Source organism: Phocoena phocoena, chromosome 11 (genome assembly GCF_963924675.1).
Source record: "Phocoena phocoena chromosome 11, mPhoPho1.1, whole genome shotgun sequence".
In the NCBI taxonomy this organism is placed as follows: Eukaryota; Metazoa; Chordata; class Mammalia; order Artiodactyla; family Phocoenidae; genus Phocoena; species Phocoena phocoena.
In genome coordinates this window covers 42,838,628-42,864,274 of record NC_089229.1, presented here as the reverse complement: position 1 = coordinate 42,864,274, position 25,647 = coordinate 42,838,628, and the positions used below count along the sequence as shown (strand labels likewise).

The following is a 25,647-nucleotide window of genomic DNA, read 5'->3' as shown; positions in this document are numbered from 1 at the left end:
CACCACCATTCATCTCCAGAACATTTTCATCCTACGCAATAGAAACTCTGTACCCATTAAACACTAACTCCCCATTCCCTTCTTTCTGCTGGCTACTACCATTCTACTTTCTGTCTCATAAATTTGACTACTCCAGGTACATCATATAAGAATCATAAGTGTTCCTCTTTGTGACTGGATTGTTTCACTTAGCATGATGTCTTCAAGGTTCCATTCTGGGACTTCCTTGGTGGTGCAGTGGTTAAGAATCCACCTGCCAACACAGGGAATATGTGTTCGAGCCCTGGTCTGGGAAGATCCCACATGCCACGGAGCAACTAAGCCCGTGTGCCACAACTACTGAGCCTGCACGCCTAGAGCCTGTGCTCCGCAACAAGAGAAGCCACTGTGATGAGAAGCCTGTGCACTGCGTGAAGAGTAGCCCCTGCTCTCCACAACTAGAGAAAGCCCACACAGCAAAAAAGACCCAATACAGCCAAAAAATAAATTAATTTTTAAAAATTTTTTTAAAAAGAATTGCCATCCTCTTGAAGGCTGAATAATATTCTACTTTATGTATATACCACATTTTGTTTATCCATTTATCTCTCCATGGACAGTTGAGTTTCTTCCACATTTTGGTTATCGTGAATAATGCTGCTGTGGACATAGGTATGTGAATAAATATCTGTTCGATTCCCTGCTTTCACCTTTACTAGGTATATACCCAGAAATGGAATTGCAAAAACATGTACAAATTCTATGCTTAATTTTTTGAAGAACTGACATTCTGTTTCCCATAGTGGCTGCACATTTCGCATTCCTACCAGCAATGCACAGGGTTTCAATTTCTCCACATCCTTGCCAACACTTGTTTTAATGGGTGTGAAGTGGTATGTCATTATGGTTTTGATTTTCATTTCCCTAATGATTACTTATGTTGAGCATATTTTCAGGTGTTTATTGGCCATTTTATATGTCTTCTTTGTAGAAATGTTTGCACAAGTTCTTTGGTCATTTTTTGGTCAGGTTGTTAGGGTCTTTTGGTTAGCTGAATTGAAGGAATTCTTTATATATTCTGGATAAAATCCCTTGTCAAATATATGATCTTCAGATGTTTTCTCCCCTCCATAGGTTGCCTTTCATTCTGTTAATAGTGTCCTTTGATACACAAAAGTTTTTTTTTTTTTTTTCACAAAAGTTTTTAATTGTAATTAGGTCTAATTATCTATTTTTTTATCTTGCTGCCTGTGCTTTTGGTGACATATCTAAGAAATTATCGCCAAATCCAATGTCATGAAGCTTTTCCCCTTTGTTTCTTGTAAGAATTTTATAGCTTTAGCCAACAGGTACATAAAAAGGTGCTCAACATGACTAATCATCTGGGAAATGCAAATTAAAACCACAATAAGATATCATTTCACACCCATTAAAATGTCTATCACCAAAAAAGACAGGAGAAAACAAACATTGGTGAGGATATAGAGAAAAGGGAAGATTTGTGCATTGTTGTTGGGAATGTATATTCGTACAACCACTATGGAAATTAGTGTGGAGGATTCCTTAAAAAATTTAAAAAAGAACTACCATATGATCCAGCAATTCCACTCTTAGGTATAAAAGCAAAGGAAATGACAACAGGATATCACAGAGATGTCTGCACTCCTGTGTTCACTGCAGCATTATTCACAATAGCCAAGATATGGAAGCAACCTAAGTGCCCATCGATGGACGAATGGACAAAGAGGAAGTGGTGTGTATATATACAATGGAATATTGTTCAGCCATGAGAAAAGAAGGAAATCCTGCTATTTGCAACAACTGGGATGGAACTTGAAGGCATTATGCTAAGTGAAATAATCCAGACAAAGACAAATATTGCATGGTATCACTTATATGTGGAATATGAAAAAAAAAGTCAAACTCATAGAAACAAGGGAGTAGACATTCCAGTGGCAGCAATTCCACTTCTGGGTATTTTTCCGAAAGAAAAAAAACAAAAAAAACACTAATTCAAAAAGGTATCTGCACTCCTGTGTTCATTGCAGCATTATTCACAATAGCCGAGATATGGAAGCAACCTAAGTGCCCATCGATAAATGAATGGATAGAGAAGATGTTGTGTGTATATATATATATATATATATATATATATATATATATATATATATATACATACATACACAATGGGATATTACTCAGCCATAAAAAAGAATGAAATCTTGCTATTGGCAACAGCATGGATGGACCTAGAAGGTATTATGCTAAGTGAAATAAGTCAGACAGAGAAAGACAAATACCATATGATTTCACTTATATATGGAGTCCAGAAAACAACAAACATAATCAAACAGAAACAGAGTCATAGATAAAGAGAACAAACAGGTGATTGCCAGAGGGGAGTGGGCGGGGGGGATGAGTGAAATAGGTGAGGGAAATTAAGAGGTACAAACTTCCAGTTACAAAATAAGTGAGCCAGGGAAATGAAATTTGGGAAGTACAGTCAAAAATAATGTAATATCTTTGTATGGAGACAAATGGTAACTAGACTTGTGCTGATTATTTTGTAATGTATGGAAATATTGAATCACTATGTTGTTCATCAGGAACTAATATAGTAGTGTTGTAGGTCAATTATACTTCAAAAAACAACAAAAACAAAAATACTCATAGAAAAAGAGATCAGATTTGTGGTTATGGGGGTGGGGGCAGGGGGGGATTGGATGAAGGTGGTTAAAAGGTACAAACTTCCAGTTATAAGATAAATACTAGGGATGATGTCCAAATGATTAATATAACACTACTGCTGTGTGTTATATCTGAAATTGTTAAGAGAGTAAATCTTGAGTTCTCATCACAAGGGAAAAATTTTGTTTTTATATCTATATGAGATAATGGATGTTCACTAAACTAATTGTGTTAATCATTTCATGATGTATTATGCTGTACACCTGAAACTTACACAGTGCTGTGTGTCAATTATATCTCAATAAAAATGGAAGGAAAAAAACCCACTTAGAATAGTGACATGGTGCATTGTAAGCTTGTGATGTGTAAACAATATGCAAAATTAGGCAGTAGAAAGATGGTCCATGGAGCATTGTTTGCAAATGGCAAAGAATCTGAAGGGCCATTAATAGTTGAACAGTAACCTTTATTACATGCTGCTAACCATACTATGGAATACTATAAAAAGTTTGCAAAAAATTATGTAGATCTAGTTGTGCTAATATGGAAAATCTCTCTAAGTGAAAACTGCAAGTTACGGGCCAATAATATTGTGTATGGTATGATTAAAACCGTGCAAAGACAAAAATCACAAAATACTCATCTAAAACACCCTAACATATCTTATATATGAATGTGTGTATATGGAGCTAGAGAAATTTCTACATAAACAATTTTTTAAAAAATGATTACCTCTGGGGAGGGAAATAGTGTGGGGAGGGAGGGGATATGCTAAAGTTTTCTATAATATATTTTCTGTATTGTACTTCTGTATAATCTATGAAACTAACCAAGAAAACTCTAGGGAAATCTTAGTATTGTTTTTCAGAAATGTTTATTTTCAGATTTACTGTAACATATATATATTTAGCATGTTGGTTTTACAAATATTTTGTTGATTTTTCTATTTGTGTTGTTTTTGTTCTTGTCCTTAACTAAACAATGAATTTAATGAGGCTCTAAATATGTCAAAAGTACACATTTCTGGATATTTCCATAAATGGAGGGGAGCAGCATCTTGTGATATTTTCTTACATTTCTGGGAACATCCTAAAAACTTTACATGTGCCTCTTTTATAACATTTACCAACTACCCCTATGTGTTAAAAAATATATATATAAATATATATATATATGTATTTGTATATATATGTATATGTATGTATATATTATCCCAGGTTTTTCTCCTAACAACAGTAAGCAACTAGAGGACAAAATTTATGTTGACTTCATATTTTATTCCTCATAGTACAATAATTTGCGTATAATCAGTGCTCAATAAATAGTTCTTAAATATTTTAAATTATTGTATTATTACATATAAAAGGCATGAGATTAAAAATACACATTTTCTGAATAGACTACATGTAAGAGTATTATAACCATTTGCATCATCTAACAATCTGATTTTTTACTTACAAATATATGCATAAGCCTTCATCTCAGGAAATAGTTGTTTCATTTATAATTGTCTCAAAACACTTTTTCTCCTACATAAATTCCATAAACCAGACTCATAAGCACAAAATAAGAATTGTTTTCCTTACATATAATTATGAGAACTCAAGGAAAATAATTTAGAGCACAAAAAAAAAATAACTCATTGTTGTTATTTTTTCTTCTTTACTTTTTGCATTTTTTTTTTCAGACTTGGGATGTAGCTTTGTCACGGACTGCTAGAGCATGGGGGAAAAAATGTGTGTTTGAACGTAATATTCATTTAGAAAAACGAAAAATGGCCCATCCTAGATTTAATGGTATTGGTGAAAATATGTGGGTCGGCCCTGAAAATGAATTTACTGCAAGTATTGCTATCAGAAGTTGGTTCGCACAGAGGAAAAAGTACAATTTTGAAAAGAACAGTTGCTCTGATAACTGTTCTAATTATCTACAGGTATCTAATTTTATATTATTAATTCAATAGACTCCTTAATTGCTTTACTACTACGTTGTTATTGTGTTTCAATTTTATAAATAAACTCAAATGGTAAAATTATTACCTCTAATAGAATCAAAGTTCTAATCAGTCCTAGATCTTCTGAATGTTCATAATTTCTTCTATTATTTGAACCATGCAATTAAAACATTCCTTTAAATATAGTAAGTCTAATCTCCATGGCCAAAGATGAAAAGTACCTTTCTAAAATAATGTACACTGGAAAAGAAAGAAACTAGCAAATAAAAATTAGTTTTAGTTTATTGACTATAAACATAAGTAAAAGATGATTTTTTTGCACAGATCAGCACACATACTACTATATAACTGATTAAAATATTTTAAATGCAAATACATATAATTATTTCCCTACCTCATGTCTAACAATTCACTCTTACACTTTGTACTCCAAGAACACTGAACCACTTTTTATTTCCTGTACAAACATTTATTTTTTCACATATTACATTGTTTTATAATCATCTGTTTATATATCTAATACTACACTAAGGGCAGGGACCTTGTCTTCTTATCCATGTATTCTCAGCACAGCAACATGACATTATTTAGGTCTTCAATAAATATTTGTATCAGGTATCAAGAAACTATTGAATTAACTGCCAAGCTCATTTAAAAGATTATTTTTCAGTCAATAGACTCTAATGTAGAACTTAAAATCTTGGAATTTTTTCATGTTGAACTCATGTCTTCCTGTTCCATCAAATAATTTATGTTTCAAAATTTTTTTAATCAATTTTTTTCTCCTAGAAAGTTAGAGTGGTTCTCTACTGTCTTAACTCATGTCAAAGCTAGACTCCTTAATATGACTTCAGTACTCTGAGTAAAAGTCTACTCCCTGACCTACTCCTCTGTATTTTTTCCTCCTTAAGTCTAGTTTCCTAGACATTTTCATTTCCTGCATTTGACCTGCTTAACTTCAACTGTTACAGACATTCTATTCTCTATTCTTTTAAAGAAACTCTATTTCTTTTGGAATCACTAAGACTTCAGCTATAGAGAAAAGGAAAACAAATTGTTTCTCCCTCTCCCACAGAGGTTAACAAAACAATTTTTTGTTGTCATTCACTTGTAAGTATTAGGAATATTAAAGCCATTCAGGAATTTCTGGAATATCTTTAATTATTCTCATATTTTCACTCCAAGACCTATTTTGCAAGAAGTTATTTTATAGGAACCAGCTCTTTTACTCATTTTTTTAATGAAAGGCCCAGACTTCATTTTATTTTGTAATGGAATTTCCTCAATAAAAGAAAAGAAAAATGCTGATAACATTCAATTACTTTCTACTCTTGTATTTCTTTTCCTTCCCTTCTATAATCTTACTGTCCCCTCTTTTTTTCCTTTTTATTCACAACTTCCATTCTTCCAAAACTTTGTGTCTTCTCATTTCCCTCTTCCTCTTTGCCAATAACCTAGAACTCTCAGAGTCAACAAGAGGTCGAAAATTGATTCAGCAGGTGTCTTCCTTTGGCTCTAAAACATTATTCTGGATCAGTTTTTCTCAGACTCTTTATCCTAAGAATACAGTATTGGTAGAACCTATTAAAGTGTTTCTCTAAATACAGTTTTGGAAATGCTTCCCTAAATCCATGATAATTCTCTACCTGCATCCAAATGAAGAATTGTTCATATTCCTTGAATTGCTTTGTTAAAGGTCCTATGTGTATTGAATATACTATTGTTTATATTATGGCAGAGTAAATGTTTAGAATTAAATCTTATGTTTTCTTTGAAAATTTTATTTTAGCTTGTTTGGGACAAGTCTTACAAAGTTGGTTGTGCTGTTACTCCATGTTCAAGAATTGGACATATTAAACATGCAGCACTTTTCATATGCAACTATGCACCAGGGTAAGTTCCTTTAAATTTTTTAAATAATATAAAAATAAATTGGGGATTTTTCAAGGTTAAGTTTTCCTAACTTTCAACATATTCTTCGAAATGTCTTTGCAAGCTATAAAAGAATTAAGTATGAGATAGCAATTAAAGACTTTATATTGAAATTTTTTTAATTTAATAATAAAATAAGTCATATTTAGGCATACTGATTTTATGTATAGACTAGCCAAATATTACTTCCTGAGAGAATTTTAACTTTAGTATTATTTCACAGTACCTAGCCTAATTAACATAGGATTTAAATTATTTTCCAAAATTGTTTATCTCCATATTTATTTTTAAAAAGCCAAAAGAAAATAAGGTTAAGTGTGTTGAAATGTATGTTGTAAGAATTGTTTCAAGAGTACATCAGTTTTATAACATGAAGGACACTTTTAGTTGACTATCCTCTGGAGAGTGTATTATTAATTGGGGCTACTCTCATACATATAAGGAATTGTAATAACTCAGAGGTGCAAAAGTACTTCACAAGTCTTCTAGTTAAGCTATGCATATGAAACTTGAATTCTTAACACTTACTTACCATGTGGTTACTTACCTGTACCTAAAAACTTTCCAATGATGGGAAAAAACTACCTTCCAAAATAGCCTCCCTCTCTGGAGAGCTTTGTTGGAAAGTCTCGAGTTTTCTTACAGGTCGATATGATACTATAAGTAATACTGTTAAAACGTCTAACTGAAGTGAGAAAATATCCTAATCAACATGCCAAGAAAAATTGACTACATGCTAGGATCGAGAAGGAATTTCTCAAAAATAAAATGCTTCTGGGGCTAAACCAAAAAGAGAAAGAAAAAAAAACATTGATTACTAATTAATGATTGTATTCCCCTAGATAGAGGAAACAACAGAACTATGATGTAAGTTGAATTAGATTCAGAAACCCCTTCTTAAATGGAAGCTTTGCTGACTTTGAACATAAGCATGCAAAACAAGTTTGGAATGTAGAGTAACTGCAAAAGTTTTTTGGCCTCTTTCAGTCCTACAGACTGGAAGTACTGGGGTGATATCTATTACATGGAGAAACTTTTGAAAGTTAATTACTGATTGGTATTGAAAATTCAAACAGACCACTGGGCATGGGTGGTGGGGAAGGAAGAGGTTCCTCTGGGGTACTAGTCTTCATTTTACATGCTCAGCAATTACATACAAGGCTCTGATCTGTCTACTGACAAACCAATAAAGACTGACCATACTTAGTTTGTAGTCTTGGAAGAGAGACAAACAATAAATAAGTGAACATAGAAATAAATGATATTTAATTAAATAATAAAATATGCCATAGAAACAAAGCACAGTAAGCAAATAGGGAATAACTAGTATAGAATATGAATAAGATAGCTGCAAAAGGAGGTGGCATTTAAACTGAAAGCCAAAAGATGAGGAGACGGCTAAAGAATATTTCAGGTAGAAGTGAGAGCACATGTAAAATCTCTGAGCTTGGAATAAGTTTAGCGTGTTTGAAAAATGAATAACTGTGGTTAGAGGTAGGAGACGAGGTAGAGAGTTAGGTGACAACTAAATCAAATAGAATACCATAGGCCAGGTTAAGGATTTGGGGGTTTATTCTACATAATGGCAAAGTCATTTGAAAGTTTTAAGCAAGTAAGTGGCATGATCTCATCTATGTTTTTTTTTCTCCCTGTTCTTTTTTTTAAAAGTTTTTTGTTTTTTTTTTAATTTATCTTTGGCTGCATTGAGTCTTCATTGCTGCACACGGGCTTTCTCTAGTTGCGGCGAGCAGTGGCTACTCTTCGTTGTGGTGCACAAGCTTCTCATTGCAGTGGCTTCTCTTGTTGTGGAGCATGAGCTCTAGGCACGTGGGCTTCAGTAGTTGTGGCACTCGGGCTCAGTAGTTGTGGCTCACGGGTTCCAGAGCGCAGGCTCAGTAGTTGTGGCGCACGGGCTTAGTTGCTCCACGGCATGTGGGATCTTCCCGGACAAGGGATCGAACCCACGTCCCCTGCACTGGCAGGAGGATTATTAACCACTGCGCCACCAGGGAAGTCCCTCATCTATGTTTTGAAAAGAAAACTTAGCAATAAAAGATTGCTCTTGCTGTTGTGTCGATAATGGAGTATAGGAAAACAACGGTACAAAGAGAAACAAGCACAATTAGGAGATTGTTTCTGTAGTGCAGGCTATAGACTGGTATCTTGGATTAGGATTTTAGCATGTGAATTGGTTTTCTATTGCTGCATAATAAACCACAAACTTAGTGACTTAAAACAGCAGCCATTTATTATTAAACAGTTCTGTAAGTTATAAGTCCAGGCACAGTATAGCTGGATTCTCTGCTCAGGGTCTCAAAGGCCAAAGTCAAGGTGTTGACTGAGTTCTTATCTGGAGGCTCTGGGGAAGAATCTGCTTTTAAGCTCCTTCAGGTTGTTAGCAGAATTCAGTGCCTTGTGGTTATAGGACTTAGGTCCCCATTTTCTTGCTGGTTCTAAGCCAGTGGTTGCTCTCATCTTCTAGAGGCTGCCCACATTCCTTGATGCGTGGCTCCCACCATATTTACGTCCACAAAGGCGCATCAGGTCCTTCCCACGATCCAAATCTCTGACTTCTTTTCTGTGACCAGCCAGACAAAACTCTCTGCTTTTAGGGTGCCCAAGTGATTGGGTCAGGATATTTTCCTGGATAATTTCCCTATTTGAAGGTCAGCTGTGCCAAATGACATAATTTAATCATGGAAGTAAAGTCCATTACATTCACTTTCCTCAGAATTATGCAAGGCATGTATAGCAGGGGTAGGGGAGCTTGTGCTCCATTTTAGAATTCTGTTTGCTATACCATGGAAATTGTGAAAAAAGGTCAGTTTCTGGATATATTATGAAGGTAGAGCTAAAAATACCAGTTGATGGATTTGACTTTAGGGAGAAGAGGTATAGAATAAACTATGGTGATACCCATGCTTTTACTCTGAACAACTGGATAAATGATGATACCATTAACTAAGATAAGGAAGAACATCAGAAGATGTGTTTTATGTTTGGACACATTAGGTAGAAATATAAATGTGGAAAATGTAAATGAATCATGAGAAGGAACTAGCTGTATGAGGGTCTGGGATAGGTTTTGAAGTAGAGGAAACTGCTACTATAAAGGCCCTGACGTAGAAATGAGTCACAGTCCTGAACAAGACCCCCTTATGAAAGAGTGAGTATGGAGACTTAATTTAAGGATTAAGTCCTAGAGCAGTGTACAGTATTTCAACTTCAGGCAAAAGAGATAACAAAGGAGAGTGAAGAGGCTAACAAGATAAGAAGGAAACCCAAACAGTGCTGGTAAGGGTACTTGGAAATCAAGTGAAGAACGTGAGTCATGATGCCCAAAGTGGTTAACTGTATGAGATGCTCCTGAAAGAATGAAAAAAAAAAAATGAGGAAGGAAAGATGACATTTCCATTTGAAAAGATGAAGGTATTTGGTGACCTTAATAGCAGTAGTGACTGCAGGGATATCCCATGACTATAGTGATAAGATGAACCTACTAGTCATTAGGATTACTCTTCTTTCCACTCACCTGTCCCATAGGCTTCTTTGTCTTGAAATTTCTATCAACCATTTTTTCCTTGATACAAACTTTGAAAAGTCCACTTGTGAAGGATCTAGGTTGGCACATATATCATGTGAGTCAACTCAATTATGAGTTGACTGAGTCAACTCAGTCCAAGTTTTATTTGATATGTACTCAAAATAGGCAGTCATAGGTATCTTTCTTAAGAATCATTGATAGAAAAATCAATTCATCACAGTCTTATAAAATACTTCATAGAAATGAAAGTAAGAAAGCCAGATTGGGGACTTCCCTGGTGGTGCAGTGATTAAGAATCCACCTGCCAATGCAGGGGACATGGGTTGGAGCCCTGGTTTGGGTAGATCCCACACGCCACAGAGCAACTAAGCCCATGCGCCACAACTACTGAAGCCTGCGTGCTCCAGGGCCCACAGGCTGCAACTACTGAAGCCTGCGTGCCTAGAGCCCATGCTCTGTAACGAGAAGCCACTGCAATGAGAAGCTCACGCACCACAACAAAGAGTAGCCCCCGCTCGCCACAGCAACTAGAGAAAGCCCGCGCGCAGCAACAAAGACCCAACACAGCAAAAAAAAAAAAAGAAAACCAAATTGAAAATTAGAATGTGTAATGGACTGAATGGTGGCCCCCACCAAAGGATGTATCTAGTTCCTAATTCACAGAACCTGTGAATATTAAGTTACATGTCAAGAGTAAATATTGCCTTATATGGCAAAACACATGTTTAAGATAAGGATCTTCAGAGGAAGCGCTTATCTTAGATTATTCAGGTGGGACCTAAATGTAATTACTTGTGTCCTCATAAGAGAGAGGGAGGAGATTTCAGCACTAGACACACAGAAGAGAAGGAGGCAATGTGACTGTGGAGGGAGAGTTTGGAGTGATATATTCACAAACCAAGGAACTTCTGGAGCCACCAGAAGCTGGAAGAGTCAAGGAATTCCCTCTCTGAGCCTTTGGAGGGAGCATAGCCCTGCCAACACCTTGATTTTGGACTTCAGGCCTCCAGAACTGAGAAAATAAATTTCTATTTTTTTAAACCACCAAGTTTGTGGCATTGTTAAAGTAGCCACAGCAAGCTAGTACAGAATGGAAGAATAAAACAGATTTGGCAATAGGGAAAATATGAGTCAACCACAATCTTGAAAAATTTCAGAACACGAAGATGTAGAACAGAAGTAAAAATATATATGGAAAAAGAAAGGAACCCTGTAGGGTGATAAATCTATAAATTATTGCTCCTAAAGAACAGAATAAACGGAACAGAAATAGTAATCAAAGAAAAGAAAATAATAAGCAAAAGAAAAGAATCTGTATAGATACCTATATAAAGATTAAGATAGCTTATAATGTATCAGAAAAAGCGAACTGCAACAATATTTACGTATGTCATTTTCTAGTGGTTATTTTTCAATTTCAAAGATAAAAACTTTTACATTTCTGGGAATTCCCTTGCAGTCTAGTGGTTGGACTCCGTGCCTTCACTGCCGAGGGCATGGGTTCAATCTGGTCGAGGAACTAAGATCCCACAAGCTACGTGGTACAGTCAAAAAAATAATAATAAAATAAAATAAAAAACATACATTTCTAAGAAAAATAAAACAAAATAAAACAGTATTTATTAGATTAGCCTTGAATTTCAGTATTGAAGGGGGTACAATCAAAGATGAGCATTAGAATTTAAGCTTAAGTGATCAGTAATTTTATTAACTGAGTTAGGAAAAGATGTAGGGTGGAAGAAAAAAGGATTTGTTTATTTTTAGACATGTTGCATCTGCAGGTTCCTGCAGGATCTTTTACTTATTTAAATATGTTTATAGTAGGTACATTTAAACAATAACTAAGCAATAGAATTCCACATTTTTTACATGGTATTCATCCTGAAAACACTTATAGACTGTTGGGAAAGAAATTAAAAAAAAACACAACGTTAACCAAATACATACAACATCTGTATTTTAAATAGAAAAGATCTGTTGTAAAAGCAGGTATGAAATCATAGAAGCAGTTAGCCAGGATACAGATTCAGAAGTAGTTAAGTTTGATGCATAAAGGTGTATTAGAAGGGAAATGAGGCCAGTGGGGGAGGTAAGAGTTCTGAGATTGAAGAAAATGACTTGAATCTAAAGCTGGACCTTTAAAAGAAGTAAATTATAGTGTCCAAAGGTATTTAGTAAAGAAAATTTTCTTTATTTAAAAATTAAGGAAATGCAATCTGGCAGGTGGTGCCATTTTCTTTACGTTATGAACAGACAGCTAGAATATGTTTCCCAGCCTCCCTAGAAGTTTGGTTGGGCCATGTGACTAAGCTTTGGCCAGTAGAATTTAGGCCACTTCCAGGCCTGGCCTTTGAAAACTTCCTACATGATCCTTCACACTCTTGGTCTTCCCTCATCTACTGGTTGGATACAGAGGATCTGGTGGAGGATTAAGATGTCCTAGAGAGTGGCAGAGCCACAAGATGAAATGAGCCAGTGCCCCAGAATCACTGCATGGAGGAAAGCTCCTCTACACTACCAAAACCCATACTGTACCATGACATGGATTCTGCCTACAGAACATGGAAATAGTGAGGAAAGGTCAGATTCGGGATATAATTTGAAGATGGAGCTAACGACACCTGCTGACAGATTTAACTTTAGGGGTGACTGGAATAGAATAATCAAGGATGACACCTATGCCTTTAGTCTCAGCAACTGGATGAACGTTGGTGCCATTAGACAGATAGGGAAGACTTGTGGAGGAGCAGAGCTTGAGAGAAGATCAAGTGTTTTGGTTCACATACATTTGGTGGAGTAATAAATGTGAGAAATGTGAATGAATCAAATGAGGGAGCTAGTCAGATGAAGGTCTAGGATGGGTTTTTAAGTAGTGGGAACTGCAGATATAAAGGCCCTGAGGCAGAAATGAGTCACAGTCCTGAAAGAAATCACCTTGTGAGAAAATAGGTATGGAAAATGGGACAGAAGAGGCCAAGGACTAAACCCTACATCACTACAATATTTCAACTTCAGGCAAAGGAGCTAGCAAAGGAGTATAGAAAGAGGCTAGTAAGGTAAGAGGGAAACTAGAACTGTGCTGGTAGATGTTTAAAATAACATTTAGACTTATTTTCTCATCAGTCTGTGTTATATATGAGGTGGCTCTCTTTCCATGCTTTTCTGCATGCATAATAATTTATGATTCAATGATATATTATTGTGATCATTTTAGACATTTTGAATAGCAATTTAAATACGTAAAATGCAAAGAATGCATATAACCCATTTCAAGTATGACAGTATGAAAAGCTATGACAAGTTCACAATGTGCAGTGACAACCATATCATGTTCACTGCCTGGTCAACTGTGATTTTAAGATGCCATCAATGTTAAGATGCATCTCAATTTCAGAGGTGCTAAAATAAGAAAAGATGTACATCTTAGAATTATGAGGCACAGTACATAACTGAAAGAAAAGATTTACAGAACAATGTGTATCCTTACTCTGAATGATAACATAAGAACATGTTATCAATATATGAAATAGTATATTATTCACAGTTAAGTACAGCTTTCTAGTCTGTCTCATATTTTAAAATATTGGTTGTGAACTGTGAAGAAGCACTAAATTTGATTTCATGACCTATTAATAGCTCATAACTTGCAGTTTGAAAAATAGTAATGCCAATTTAGAATATTCTATATAGATATTTGGCAACGAAGAAAAGGAAGGTGTGTAGGTGTGTAGAGTTGAGTGAAAGTTTCTGTTTTATGGCTTTGGTTTCGAATGTATTTTTATAAGCTAAAGAAAGCCATCATAAATAGAGAGTGATAGAATATATTAGAACATATAAGAGATGGGGGAAGAATTGAAAAAGAAAGTTCTATCTGGAAAAAAAACAGGAGGAGAGAAGTATAAGAAGAGAAAATTAGAGAAATTCTTAATAGTAAATATTTTTCTTTCTTGCTCATGAGGGTTTAATCTATTTTATTGATCTTTCGAAAGAAAAGATTTAAGGGGTTATTTATCCTTTCTCATTCCTTTGTTTTGAGATATTTAATCTTCCAAGTACTTTTTAGGGAGAGGGGCTGTTATATGTTGCTGTTTTTATCAAAATATACTACATTCGTTTATCTTTAATCCTACTTAATAGTGAAGATATTTACAGTTATATATTTTCCTTTGATTACAATTTTTACTAGACCTTAGGATCTCGTATGACATAGTCTCTTTCTCATTGCTTTCTATGTATTGTAATTTTAGGTCATTTAATAAATCATGTTTAGTACTTGATACATATTCATGATGGAAAAATCTATCCAAGGAGAAAATAATGTTCCCATCCTTGTCTTTCAGTTACTCTCTCCAAAATTTTATCCTAAAAGATATATTCTGTGCATACAGAAAAATATGTCTATCTTTGTGTATGTGTGTCTGGGTGCACAAATGTGTGCATTTCCATAATTCAAACAGGAGCGCACTACATTTCTTGTGATGTTCTTTAATTTTTTTACTTGATATGAACTGGAAGTCTTTCCATTTGAGTACATGAAGAGTTTCCAGATTCTTTTTAAGAATTTCACAGTTTGGTTTTTTTTTTTAGTGGATGTACAAAAATTAATTTGAATAATCCTCTCCTTCTGATGGACGTTTAGACTATTTTATTAATTTTATTTCAAGCAGTAATTATCCAGTTAGACATGTAATTCTGACATGAGTTAGTAGCTATAATATAAACGTATAGTCATGGAAACCCTAGGCCAAAGAGAATGTGTACTTTTAATTTGCATAGATATTACTAAATATCTATTCATCATAGTCACGCCATTTTTTCTATTACAACTTTTTTTTACATCAGCATATAAAACGGTGTATATTTAAACTTCCTTGCTAAGATAATATATTTTCAAATATTTTTCTATTTACTACTATGAGTTATGTATATATTTAATTTTCATCTTCTATTTTTCATGAGTTTAAGTATATTTTTTTATATTTTAGAATATGTGGATTTCATTTACTGGGACCTGAGGGCTCCTATACATTTACTGTTTTTCTCTTAAGTTGTTGGACTTTTTTTGTTTTTTAACTTGTAGGAGTGTCTTATGTACAAGAAAATTAGCTCTTTTATGTAATATAATTTACAAATTTTTCTAGTTTTATGTTTAACTTTTGACTTTATTTATAATGCAATTTATTTTTGCCAATAGAATGATTTTGTTTCATTGTAGAAAAAAATGTATCAATACTTTTTTCATGGGTTTTGAGGTTTGTATCATACTTAGACAAGCCTTCCCCAAATATTATTATCTCACATTTTCTTCTAACGATTCTTTTTTTTTTTTTAACTTCTAAATTAATTTGATCCACTTTGATTCTGGACATTATGTAAGCTGGTATAAGAATTAGCCTCCTGCTTAAAGTAACTATAAAGACTGGATAAAACATATAAAATAACTGTTTTTAGGCATTAGAAAACAACCAGTACAGTGCTATGATGCTTGCAAATAGAAAAGAACACAGTGGGAACCCTATATGTGCCTTGGTTTTCTCTCTGTGAGCATCCTATTGTACAAACCATAGCCAAAGCAAGCAAAGATTGTGTATTTTCTGGGCAAAGGAGATATCAGTGTTGATTGATGTTAAGTAGTCTAGGATTTAGGACAGGATCCCAAAGAGGAGGGGGCTGCAGAGAAGGACCCCCAAAAGTCTGTGTACAAGTTCTCTGCAAGTCCTTGGGCAGCTCCTAAGCTGTACTCCTCAAAGAGATTCTGGAAGGATTAGATAGGAACAGTTACTTGCAGGCTGAAGACCTGCACAGAGATTTCAGAAGCTGCACAGTGCTGAGAAGACAAAGCTGCAGTTTGGGCCTAGCCAAAATGGAGAGGTATTGACGAAAAGCCTGACCAAGCAGAACATTAAAATCCGAAAAATATGTATCTGATTTTATAAAAATTTCAAACTAATTAATGACTAAAGAAATACTATAGATCATAGCCAAAGAAAAATTGATATACTGGAAAATGTATGTGTGGAATATATGGCAGAGACAGTCCCCTTAATTTACAAAGAATTCATACAAATCAAAAAGAAAAAGAGAAACAACCCAAGAGAATAATGTGCAGAAGATATGAAGAGGTCATTTATTAAAAAGAAAAGAAAATGGCCATGAATCATATCAAAATGTATTCAGTCTCACTCATAATTGAAGTAATTCAGGTGAAAACAAAAATAAATGTTCACTTTCCACTCATCCCTTTGAGAATATAGAAAAGCTTAATTGATACTCTGCGTTTGCAATAGGGCAATAAATTGATACAGTCTTTCTGGGTGTGGCAGTGTAACAAAATTTAAAATTATACTTACCATTTGATCTTGTAATCTCCTTATCAGGATTTTATCTTAGTAATATCTTCATGAAAGATGGCCAAGATATACATACAAGGATGCACATTGGAGCATGTTTTAATAGCATGAAACTGAAATTTAAAAAACCAACGACTCCAGTAATAGGGGACTAAGCAATTAATTTACTGCACGCTATTGTGTAACCATTGAAAAAACTGGTGTACTTTTCTGTGTACCAGTTTGGAAAGGTCTCACTCGTCAGGTGAAAAAGTAAGATAAAAAACAATAAGTAAGAACAGGTCTTTTTGTTATAACAGTTACTATTACCAAAAAATGTAGTGATTCAAGATAAAAGTGGGAAATTTCAGTTTGGTGGGTACTGTGCTCCATTAGTCATTCAAAGACCCAGGTTGCTCCTATTTTGTTTCTTCACCATCCCCTGGGGGCAGTGTCTTTGTCCACATGATCAAATCCAGGCCACAGACATAAGCTAGCTCAAGCTCATAGTAAGGGAAAAGAAACATGTTGGCAGCATGAGTACCAGGTGGGGAGTGGTGCACATCACTGCTACTGCCATTCCGTTGGATATAAAATTAATCTCATGGCCACATCTAAGTTGCAGGAGAGGTTGGGAAATGTACTAAGACTAGCCATTAATGTGCCACGCTAAAATACTGTTATTTCAGTATTTCAAGAGATATTTAGATTGACAGCTAGCAGTCTCTATCACAAGCATGTAAGTACTGAGAATCTTTATGAAAAACTTTCTTCTGGAAGGAATCATAAGAAGTTGTTAACAGATGTTATCTCTGGAGAGACAGATGGAAAGTGGAGGATGGAGACATTTTTTCCCCTTTAAAGGTGCCCTTTTCTGCTTCCTCCTTTCTATCATATACTTATAAATAATATATATGTATTACTTTTGTTTATCTTTTACATCAACAAGGGATGTCTGGATTGAGATTGGAGACATATTTAAGACATTTCCAGAAGGTATAAATAACAAGATTTGCAGGTCATTGTATTAAGTAATCAGAGAGAGGAAGTAGTCAAGAAAGATTTTCAAATTTATGATCAGGCATGAATGGTATTTGCATTAACTGCAAAGGGGAACACTGAACATTTTGGGAGGGAAGATAATGAGTTCCACTTTGTACATAATGAATTTGAGTTGTCTGTGAAATACTCACTTTGAGATGTTTAGTAAGCAGGTGGTTATTTAGGTCAGAAGCTCATGAGTGAGGAATGGCATAGAGGAAATATTTGGAGTGCCAGGAAACATAGGGTAATTTAAATCATGGGAATAGATGAGCTTGCTTAGCAAGAGAGTATGGAATGAGAAGAGACTAGGACCTGTGGAATGTCATGCTAACATTTAAGGGCAGTTAGTGGAAGATAAGTGGGAGACCTAAGAAGAGTGGCCAGACAGGTAGAAGAAAAAGTGGAAGAGTATGGTATCAGGGAAGGTGTGGGAAAAGAATATTTTTAAAAGGAAAAACTCGTCCAAACTTTCAAATTCCAAGGTGTCAAGCAAAGTCAGGACTTAAAAACATCAGATCTAAAGAGAAGTTCATTAATAAACATAGGAAAACTGCTTCTATGGAGTAGAGGAAACTGATGCCAGGTTGGAATGAATTGAGAACTGTTTTGTTGTTGTTTTTATTTTGTTTTGTTTTTAAAATGGGGAAGATGTGAGCATATTTAAATATTGACATGAAGAATCTAATACAAAATAAAAGTAATTCTTTATTAGAGTATAAAGGCAGGGTATATGTAAAGATACAAGTCCCTGAGAAAACAGAAGGCTTTAAAAGAGAAAAAGGAAGGGTTTAAAAGAGATTAGGGCTAAAAAAAACTATACTTAAAAAAAAAAAGCAGACAGAACCATAGGACAAATGGTAAAAGCAAAGCTATACAGACAAAATCACACAAAGAAGCATACACATACACACTCACAAAAAGAGAAAAAGGAAAAAAATATATATATATCATTGCTCCCAAAGTCCACCTCCTTAATTTGGGATAATTCGTTTTCTATTCATGTATTCCACAGATGCAGGGTACATCAAGTTGATTGTGGAGATTTAATCCGCTGCTCCTGAGGCTACTGGGAGAGATTTCCCTTTGTCTTTGTTCGCACAGCTCCTGGGGCTCAGCTTTGGATTTGGCCCCGCCTCTGCGTGTAGGTCGCCTGAGGGCGCCTGTTCTTCGCTCAGACAGGACGGGGTTAAAGGAGCAGCTAATTCGGGGGCTCTGGCTCACTCAGGCCCGGGGGAGGGAGGGGCACGGAGTGCGGGGCGGGCCTGCGGCGGCAGAGGCCGGCATGACTTTGCACCAGCCTGAGGCGCGCCGTGCGTTCTTCTGGGGAAGTGGTCCCTGAATCACGGGGACCTGGCAGTGGCGGGCTGCACAGGCTCCCAGGAGGGGAGGTGTGGAGAGTGAGCTGTGCTTGCACACAGGCTTCTTGGTGGCGGCAGCAGCAGCCTTAGCGTCTCATGCCCGTCTCTGGGGTCCGCGCTGATAACCGCGCCTCGCGCCCGTCTCTGAAGCTCGTTTAGGCGGTGCTCTTAATCCCCTCTCCTCGCGCACCAGGAAACAATGGTCTCTTGCCTCTTAGGCAGGTGCAGACTTTTTCCCGGACTCCCTCCCGGCTAGCTGTGGCGCACTAGCCCCCCTCAGGCTGTGTTCACAAAGCCAACCCCAGTCCTCTCCCTGGGATCCGACCTCCGAAGTCCGAGCCTCAGCTCCCAGCCCGCCCGCCCCGGCGGGTGAACAGACAAGCCGCTCAGGCTGGTGAGTGCTGGTCGGCACCGATCCTCTGTGCGGGAATCTCACCGCTTTGCCCTCTGCACCTCTGTTGCTGCGCTCTTCTCCGTGGCTCCGAAGCTCCCCCACTGCCTACCCCCCCCCCCCACCCCGTCTCCTCCAGTGAAGGGTCTTCCTAGTGTGTGGAAACCTTTCCTCCTTCTCAGCTCCCTCCCAGTGGTGCAGGGCCCATCCCTATTTTGTCTGTTTTTTCTTTTTTTCTTTTGCCCTACCTAGGTACGTGGGGAGTTTCTTGCCTTTTGGGAGGTATGAGGTCTTCTTCCAGCATTCAGCAGGTGTTCTGTAGGAGTTGTTCCGCGTGTAGATGTATTTCTGATGTATTTGTGGGGAGGAAGGGGAGCTCTATGGCTTACTCCTCCGCCATCTTGAAGGTCCCCCCAGTGGAACAGGATAGAGAGCCCAGAGATAAACCCATGCACATATGGTCACCTTTCTTTGATAAAGGAGGCAAAAATATACAATGGAGAAAAGACAGCCTCTTCTGTAAGTGGTGCTGGGAAAACTGGACAGCTGCATGTAAATGAATGAAACTAGAACATTCCCTAACACCATACACAAAAATAAACTCAAAATGGATTAAAGACCTAAAGGCCAGACACTATAAAACTCTTGGAGGAAAACATAGGCAGAACACTCTATGACATAAATCACAGCAAGATCCTTTTTGACCCACCTCCTAGAGAAATGGAAACAAAAGCAAAAATAAACAAATGGAACCTAATCAAATTTAAAATCTTTTGAACAGAAAAGGAAACCATAAACAAGATGAAAAGACAACCCTCAGAATGGGAGAAAATATTTGCAAGCGAAGCAACTGACAAAGGATTAATCTCCAAAATATACAAGCAGCTCATGCAGCTCAATATCAAAAAAACAACCCAATCCAAAAATGGGCAGAAGACCTAAATAGACATTTCTCCAAAGAAGATATACAGATTGCCAACAAATACATGAAAGAATGCTCAACATCACTAATCATTAGAGAAATGCAAATCCAAACTACAACGAGGTTATCACCTCACACCAGTCAGAATGGCCATCATCAAAAAATCTACAAACAATAAATGCTGGAGAGGGTGTGGAGAAAAGGGAACCCTCTTGCACTGTTGGTGGGAATGTAAATTGATACAGCCACTATGGAGACCAGTATGGAGGTTCCTTAAAAAACTAAAAATAGAACTACCATACGACCCAGCAATCCCACTACTGGGCATATACCATGAGAAAACCATAACTCAAAAAGACTCCTGTACCACAATATTCGTTGCAGCTCTATTTACAATAGCCAGGACATGGAAGCAACCTAAGTGCCCATTGACATATGAATAGATAAAGAAGATGTGGCACATATATACAATAGAATATTACTCAGCCATAAAAAGAAATGAAATTGAGTTATTTGTAGTGAGGTGGATGGACCTAGAGTCTGTCATACAGAGTGGAGTAAGTCAGAAAGGGAAAAAAAATACCATATGCTAACACATATATATGGAATCCAAAAAAAAAGAAAAAATGGTTCTCAAGAACCTAGGAGCAGGACAGGAATAAAGACTCAGATGGAGAGAATGGACTTGAGGACGCGGGGAGTAGGAAGGGTAAGCTGGGACGAAGTGAGGGTGGCATGGACATATATACACTACCAAATGTAAAATAGATAGCTAGTGGGAAGCAGCCGCATAGCACAGGGAGATCAGCTCAGTGCTTTGTGACCACCTAGAGTGGTGGGATAGGGAGGGTGGGAGGGAGACATAAGAGGGAGGAGATATGGGGATATATGTATACGTAGAGCTGATTCACTTTGTTATACGGCAGAAACTAATACAACATTGTAAAGCCATTATACTCCAATAAAGATGCTAAAAGAAAATGTAGGACCAACAACAACAAAAAAAAGTGCAAACAATTAATTATATGACTTTTGAACTTAAAAAAAAAAAGAGAGATTAGCCTTAGAAAGAATGAGGAGCAGTTCTTCAGTTGTATTAGAAAGGAAAGGGTAGGTATATTTGTCATATTTAGTGACAGAAAATTTCTCGAGTTCCAGTCTAATAGCTGTTATGATTCTCTGTGAAGTAGAATAGATCATGTCCTGAGAATAAAGGGAGAGACAGTGAAGCTGGAAGTTTGAGGACTGGGAAGATATGAAATAGTTATTATGGAACATGAGAGTGGAAGCTGAATAGAGAGAATGATACAGCTATTCTCTACCTAGTTTAATGATTTTCCTCCAGCAGCACCCAGCAGCCCTGAAGCAGGCATGGGACATACAGACAGTAAGATTCCTTCACTTTTTCCAACACAGCGGTTTTGTCAGGTGGATGTAAAGGAAAATAGTGCAAGCGAGTTTCAAGGTTTTATGTAGAGAACATGCAAAGTGATGGACCTAAGCTAGATGGAGAAAAGACAACACGATGGATAGGGAGAAAAATAGGAGAGAAAGTACACTGTGGAAACAGTGAAATTAATGGACAAGTGTGATGGGAGTGAATGAGTTAGCAACCTGGAAGGACGGGAGGTTGCAGTCAATGAGTGGAATGTGTGATTTGTGAGTTCAGAAGTAGAGCAGATTTAGGAGATAATAAGATGCAGAATGTGGCTACACAAGTGACAGTTATGTAGCATTAGGAAGTTTTATGATGGTGAAGACATCCAATAACATAGAGACCAAGTTACTGGATGAATTATCCATTAGCATATTGTAATCCTCTAGGTCCCAAATTTGTAGACAATCACACAATTTTGACTAAAAAGCACAATGGTGAGCCAGATACCAAAGTGAATAAGGAGGCATGATCAGAAGGTAGATGGTATCTTGGGGAGGATTAGAGGATGGTACAACTACATAATATCAGCCTCAAGGAGCTTTATAGGTGTTTAACTGTGTTCCCTGGTCCTTTAGGTGCAAGATGTGGAAGTGAAGGGAGGAGATGTGACCAACTGATTTTCACAGAAAGTGATATAAAGTGAGGTAGCTTTGCATATACAGGGATAATTTGAGGCAGAAAACAACAGGATCCATACCTTCCTTGACCTTGAATAGGTCCAAGAAGTAGTCATGGAGTTTTGGGCAAAGACAAATATATTAGATGAATCAGAAGAGCCAGATAGAATCTCTAAAAGATAATCTTTCCTGCTTATTGCATTGTATTTTTCTCTAGCTTATTGGGATAGATTCTTTAAGTCTACTTGGGAAATCTATAGATGTTTGAATATGAACCAGAAGCCAGCACTGTGATATTTCTCAGTGCCATATGGATGTAGTAAAAGTGAAAAGAGTTACTGTAGGTGGCCTAGTTTTTCTGGTTGTATAATATGGAAAAATCAATATCTATTTGATGTACTCTGGCCATTGTTCCATGGACAATATACAGACTATATGAGTCTACACATGGAGAACTTTGAAGAGAAGAATCTATCTACAAATTGTAATTCCTAGATTGTCAATCCATGGAGCTGGATTATCTCCTTCATGAACAAAGTGGCAGGCAATAAAAGTTTCCATCACCACCAGAATTGTGTTCTCATTCTGGAACAATGTAGATCTATTATAAAATTTGAATAATGGTTTTCTAATGGACTTTGGGTTGGGCATGGGAATAGTTTACCCATTGGGCTACCCAGGTGACATGTCCTTATCTAGGGCCTGGACACATATCCTATAGGTGGCAATATAATGAAGATATGGCCAGATGCAAGTCTAAGAAAAGTTCCCGAGGACTATGTTCAGAGTCAGGACTTGGTCTCAGCGAACCCTTGGGCTGCTTCTCGGAAAAGGCAAATGCCTAAAGACAGAGAATATCATCTATTTCTTCAGGCACCACCAGGGCAGCTATGAAATTTCAATGGACTTTGCTAGTTGTAGATACTTATCTGTTGTTTTCTCCTAATCCAGCCCAATAATTTCCAATTGCAGTTGTGGACTTGTACTGTAGATTCAGACTCAAGTTGCTTTAGGTTAAACTTTTTAGAAACTCAGAACAACAGGAAGATTAACATGAGAGAGTATTAGCTTGCCATTTCTGCCTACCTAATATAAACAGTTTTATAATGTTCATATCTTTGAAAAGGAGGGCCCGTTGTATTCTAGCACAATGTGAATTTATTTATTTTGATTAATTCATGTATTTATTTATATATTTATTTGCCTTTCCAGAGTTATTCCAGGCCATGGTTACCAGACATTATGGTCATGGGATGATTGGTCTATGCTCCAGGTTTTTGAGGTTTTTTTTTTTCACATCTTTATTGGAGTATAAATGCTTTACAATGTTGTGTTAGTTTCTGCTGTACAGCAAAGTGAATCAGCTATATGTATACATGTATCTTCATATCCCCTCCCTCTTGAGCCTCGCTCCCACCCTCCCTATCCCATCCCTCTAGGTTGTCACAAAGTACCACGCCGATCTCCCCATGCTATGCAGCAGCTTCCCAGTAGCCATCCATTTTACATTTGGTAGTGTATATACGTCAGTGCTACTCTCTCACTTCATCCCAGCTTCCCCTTCACCCCTGTGCCCTCAGGTCTGTTCTCTACGTCTGCGCCTTTATTCCTGCCCTGCCACTAGGTTCATCAGTACTGCATTTTAAAATTCCATATATATGTGTTAACATATGGTATTTGTTTTTCTCTTTCTGACTTACTTCATTCTGTATGACAGATTCTAGGTCCATCCACCTCACTACAGATAACTCAATTTCGTTCCTTTCTATGGCTGAGTGATATTGTATCACCATTGTATATATGTGCCACATCTTCTTTATACAATCATCTGTTGATGGACATTTAGGTTGCTTGCTCCAGGTTTTAAAGGCAGTCTGTATAGTGAGTAGCTTTCTGCATAGGTACAAGAACAAAGGTCCCCCACCCCAGGGATTTTAGAACAGTATAAGCTCTGCTTTTGAGTTGGAGGCATCTGTTTCAGTGATAAAGAATTAAGGCAGTAAAAGTAGACTATGGTATTAGGTAAAGATGACTGGTTCAATTCTTGGATTTCTTGACAGCTAGTATTCTGGCTGGGATCCAAACAAAATTCATTTCCTTCTTGAAATGGTTTGATTGTGGAACAGTGAAATTAGAGAATGATATATGATCTGCAAATAACAATAGGTATCTGTATATCCTTGATGTACTTGAAAGCTTGACATTTGAGGGTATCAGATACCTTATTGGGTATCATCAAAAACTTCTGTTAAGATACGACTCAGAAATTTGATATTCACATTTTTGAATATGTATTTCTAAGGTTTGGCCATTCTTCTAGATGGCCCAGAGTGGCCTAACCAGGAACCTAAATGCCTAATGTTTGTTTTTATAGCTTGCAACTATACACTGAGTAAATACGCAATCATGTTTAAATAACCACAATTAATGACCCTCTTCTCACTCAAAAATATATTTTCCCTATCTATCTTCTCTATCTTTCTTATTCAGATATTTTAAAATATGCTTCCCAATTCATATCTATTTTTGGGCCTCTTTTCCTAACTTACCTCTGGGAAATTGATGTAATAATTTTTAACTTCTCCCCTGTGCTCTGTACAATAGATTAAAACAACTTTGTAAAATCCCATTTACATTTATTTGCTTGTTTATATACTTATGTGTTTTTCATGTAGACCTCAAAATAATCCATGCAGCTGGGTATTTGTGCCAATAGGCATTTCAGGATTTTGCAAATGTTTCAGAAAACTAATATATCATTTATACATAGCTTTTTATATGTATGTGCCAATCAGGAAGCAATTAGTTATAAAACATTCTATAACATCCATTTTTAAAGGAAATTTTTGATACAAAATAGAATGAAAGAAGCTTTAAAACTCCCTCATATTTAAATTACAATACTTTAAAATTAATGGGAATTAGTTTCAGAAGAGAGTATTTCTGGGGGGAAAAAAGAAGGGGAAGATTACATCTCCAATTTAAGTACTTTTAAGTACTCCCTTAAGTCCATTTTTTAAATTAAATCGCCTTTATAAATTAACTAAAAATTGGTTAACCATATTATTTAAATAACATAAAATTTGAGACTTTTTCTAACAAAATGTTTTCTGCTTTTTTGTAGAGGATCTCTGTCAAGAAGTCCTTATCAACGAGGATTAATGTGTTCTCGATGTAGCAGCTATGACAGATGCACAGATTTTCTATGCAGTAAGATAAAGAAAATAACTGAAACATGAAAAAAAATCCATAATGCATTGGATGACAAGAAAAAGAAGTGGTGAACACTAGTCTTTCATTGTCATGTTAATATTGTTCCTTTGTTCAGAATGGTATTGTTATATTATCAAAGGTGGTATCAAACAGTATCATCTTTAGATTTTTTTAAACTACACAACCTCTTCTGCCCTCTCTTACTATTATTCCTGCCCCTTAGTACATACTAGAATCT

General features: G+C 36.3%; 1 protein-coding gene across 1 annotated transcript in view; it reads left to right on the top strand.

Moving 5' to 3' along the window:
- The window catches only part of GLIPR1L2 (GLIPR1 like 2), a 29,095-nt gene extending 3,660 nt beyond the window's left edge, over window positions 1-25,435 (top strand). Inside the window, exons 2-4 of the mRNA XM_065887817.1 lie at window positions 4,355-4,600; window positions 6,411-6,514; window positions 25,321-25,435. Of these exons, the coding sequence (XP_065743889.1) occupies window positions 4,355-4,600; window positions 6,411-6,514; window positions 25,321-25,435 (465 nt within the window). The remainder of the gene's footprint in view (window positions 1-4,354; window positions 4,601-6,410; window positions 6,515-25,320) is intronic.
- The last annotated feature ends 212 nt before the right edge of the window (window positions 25,436-25,647 follow it).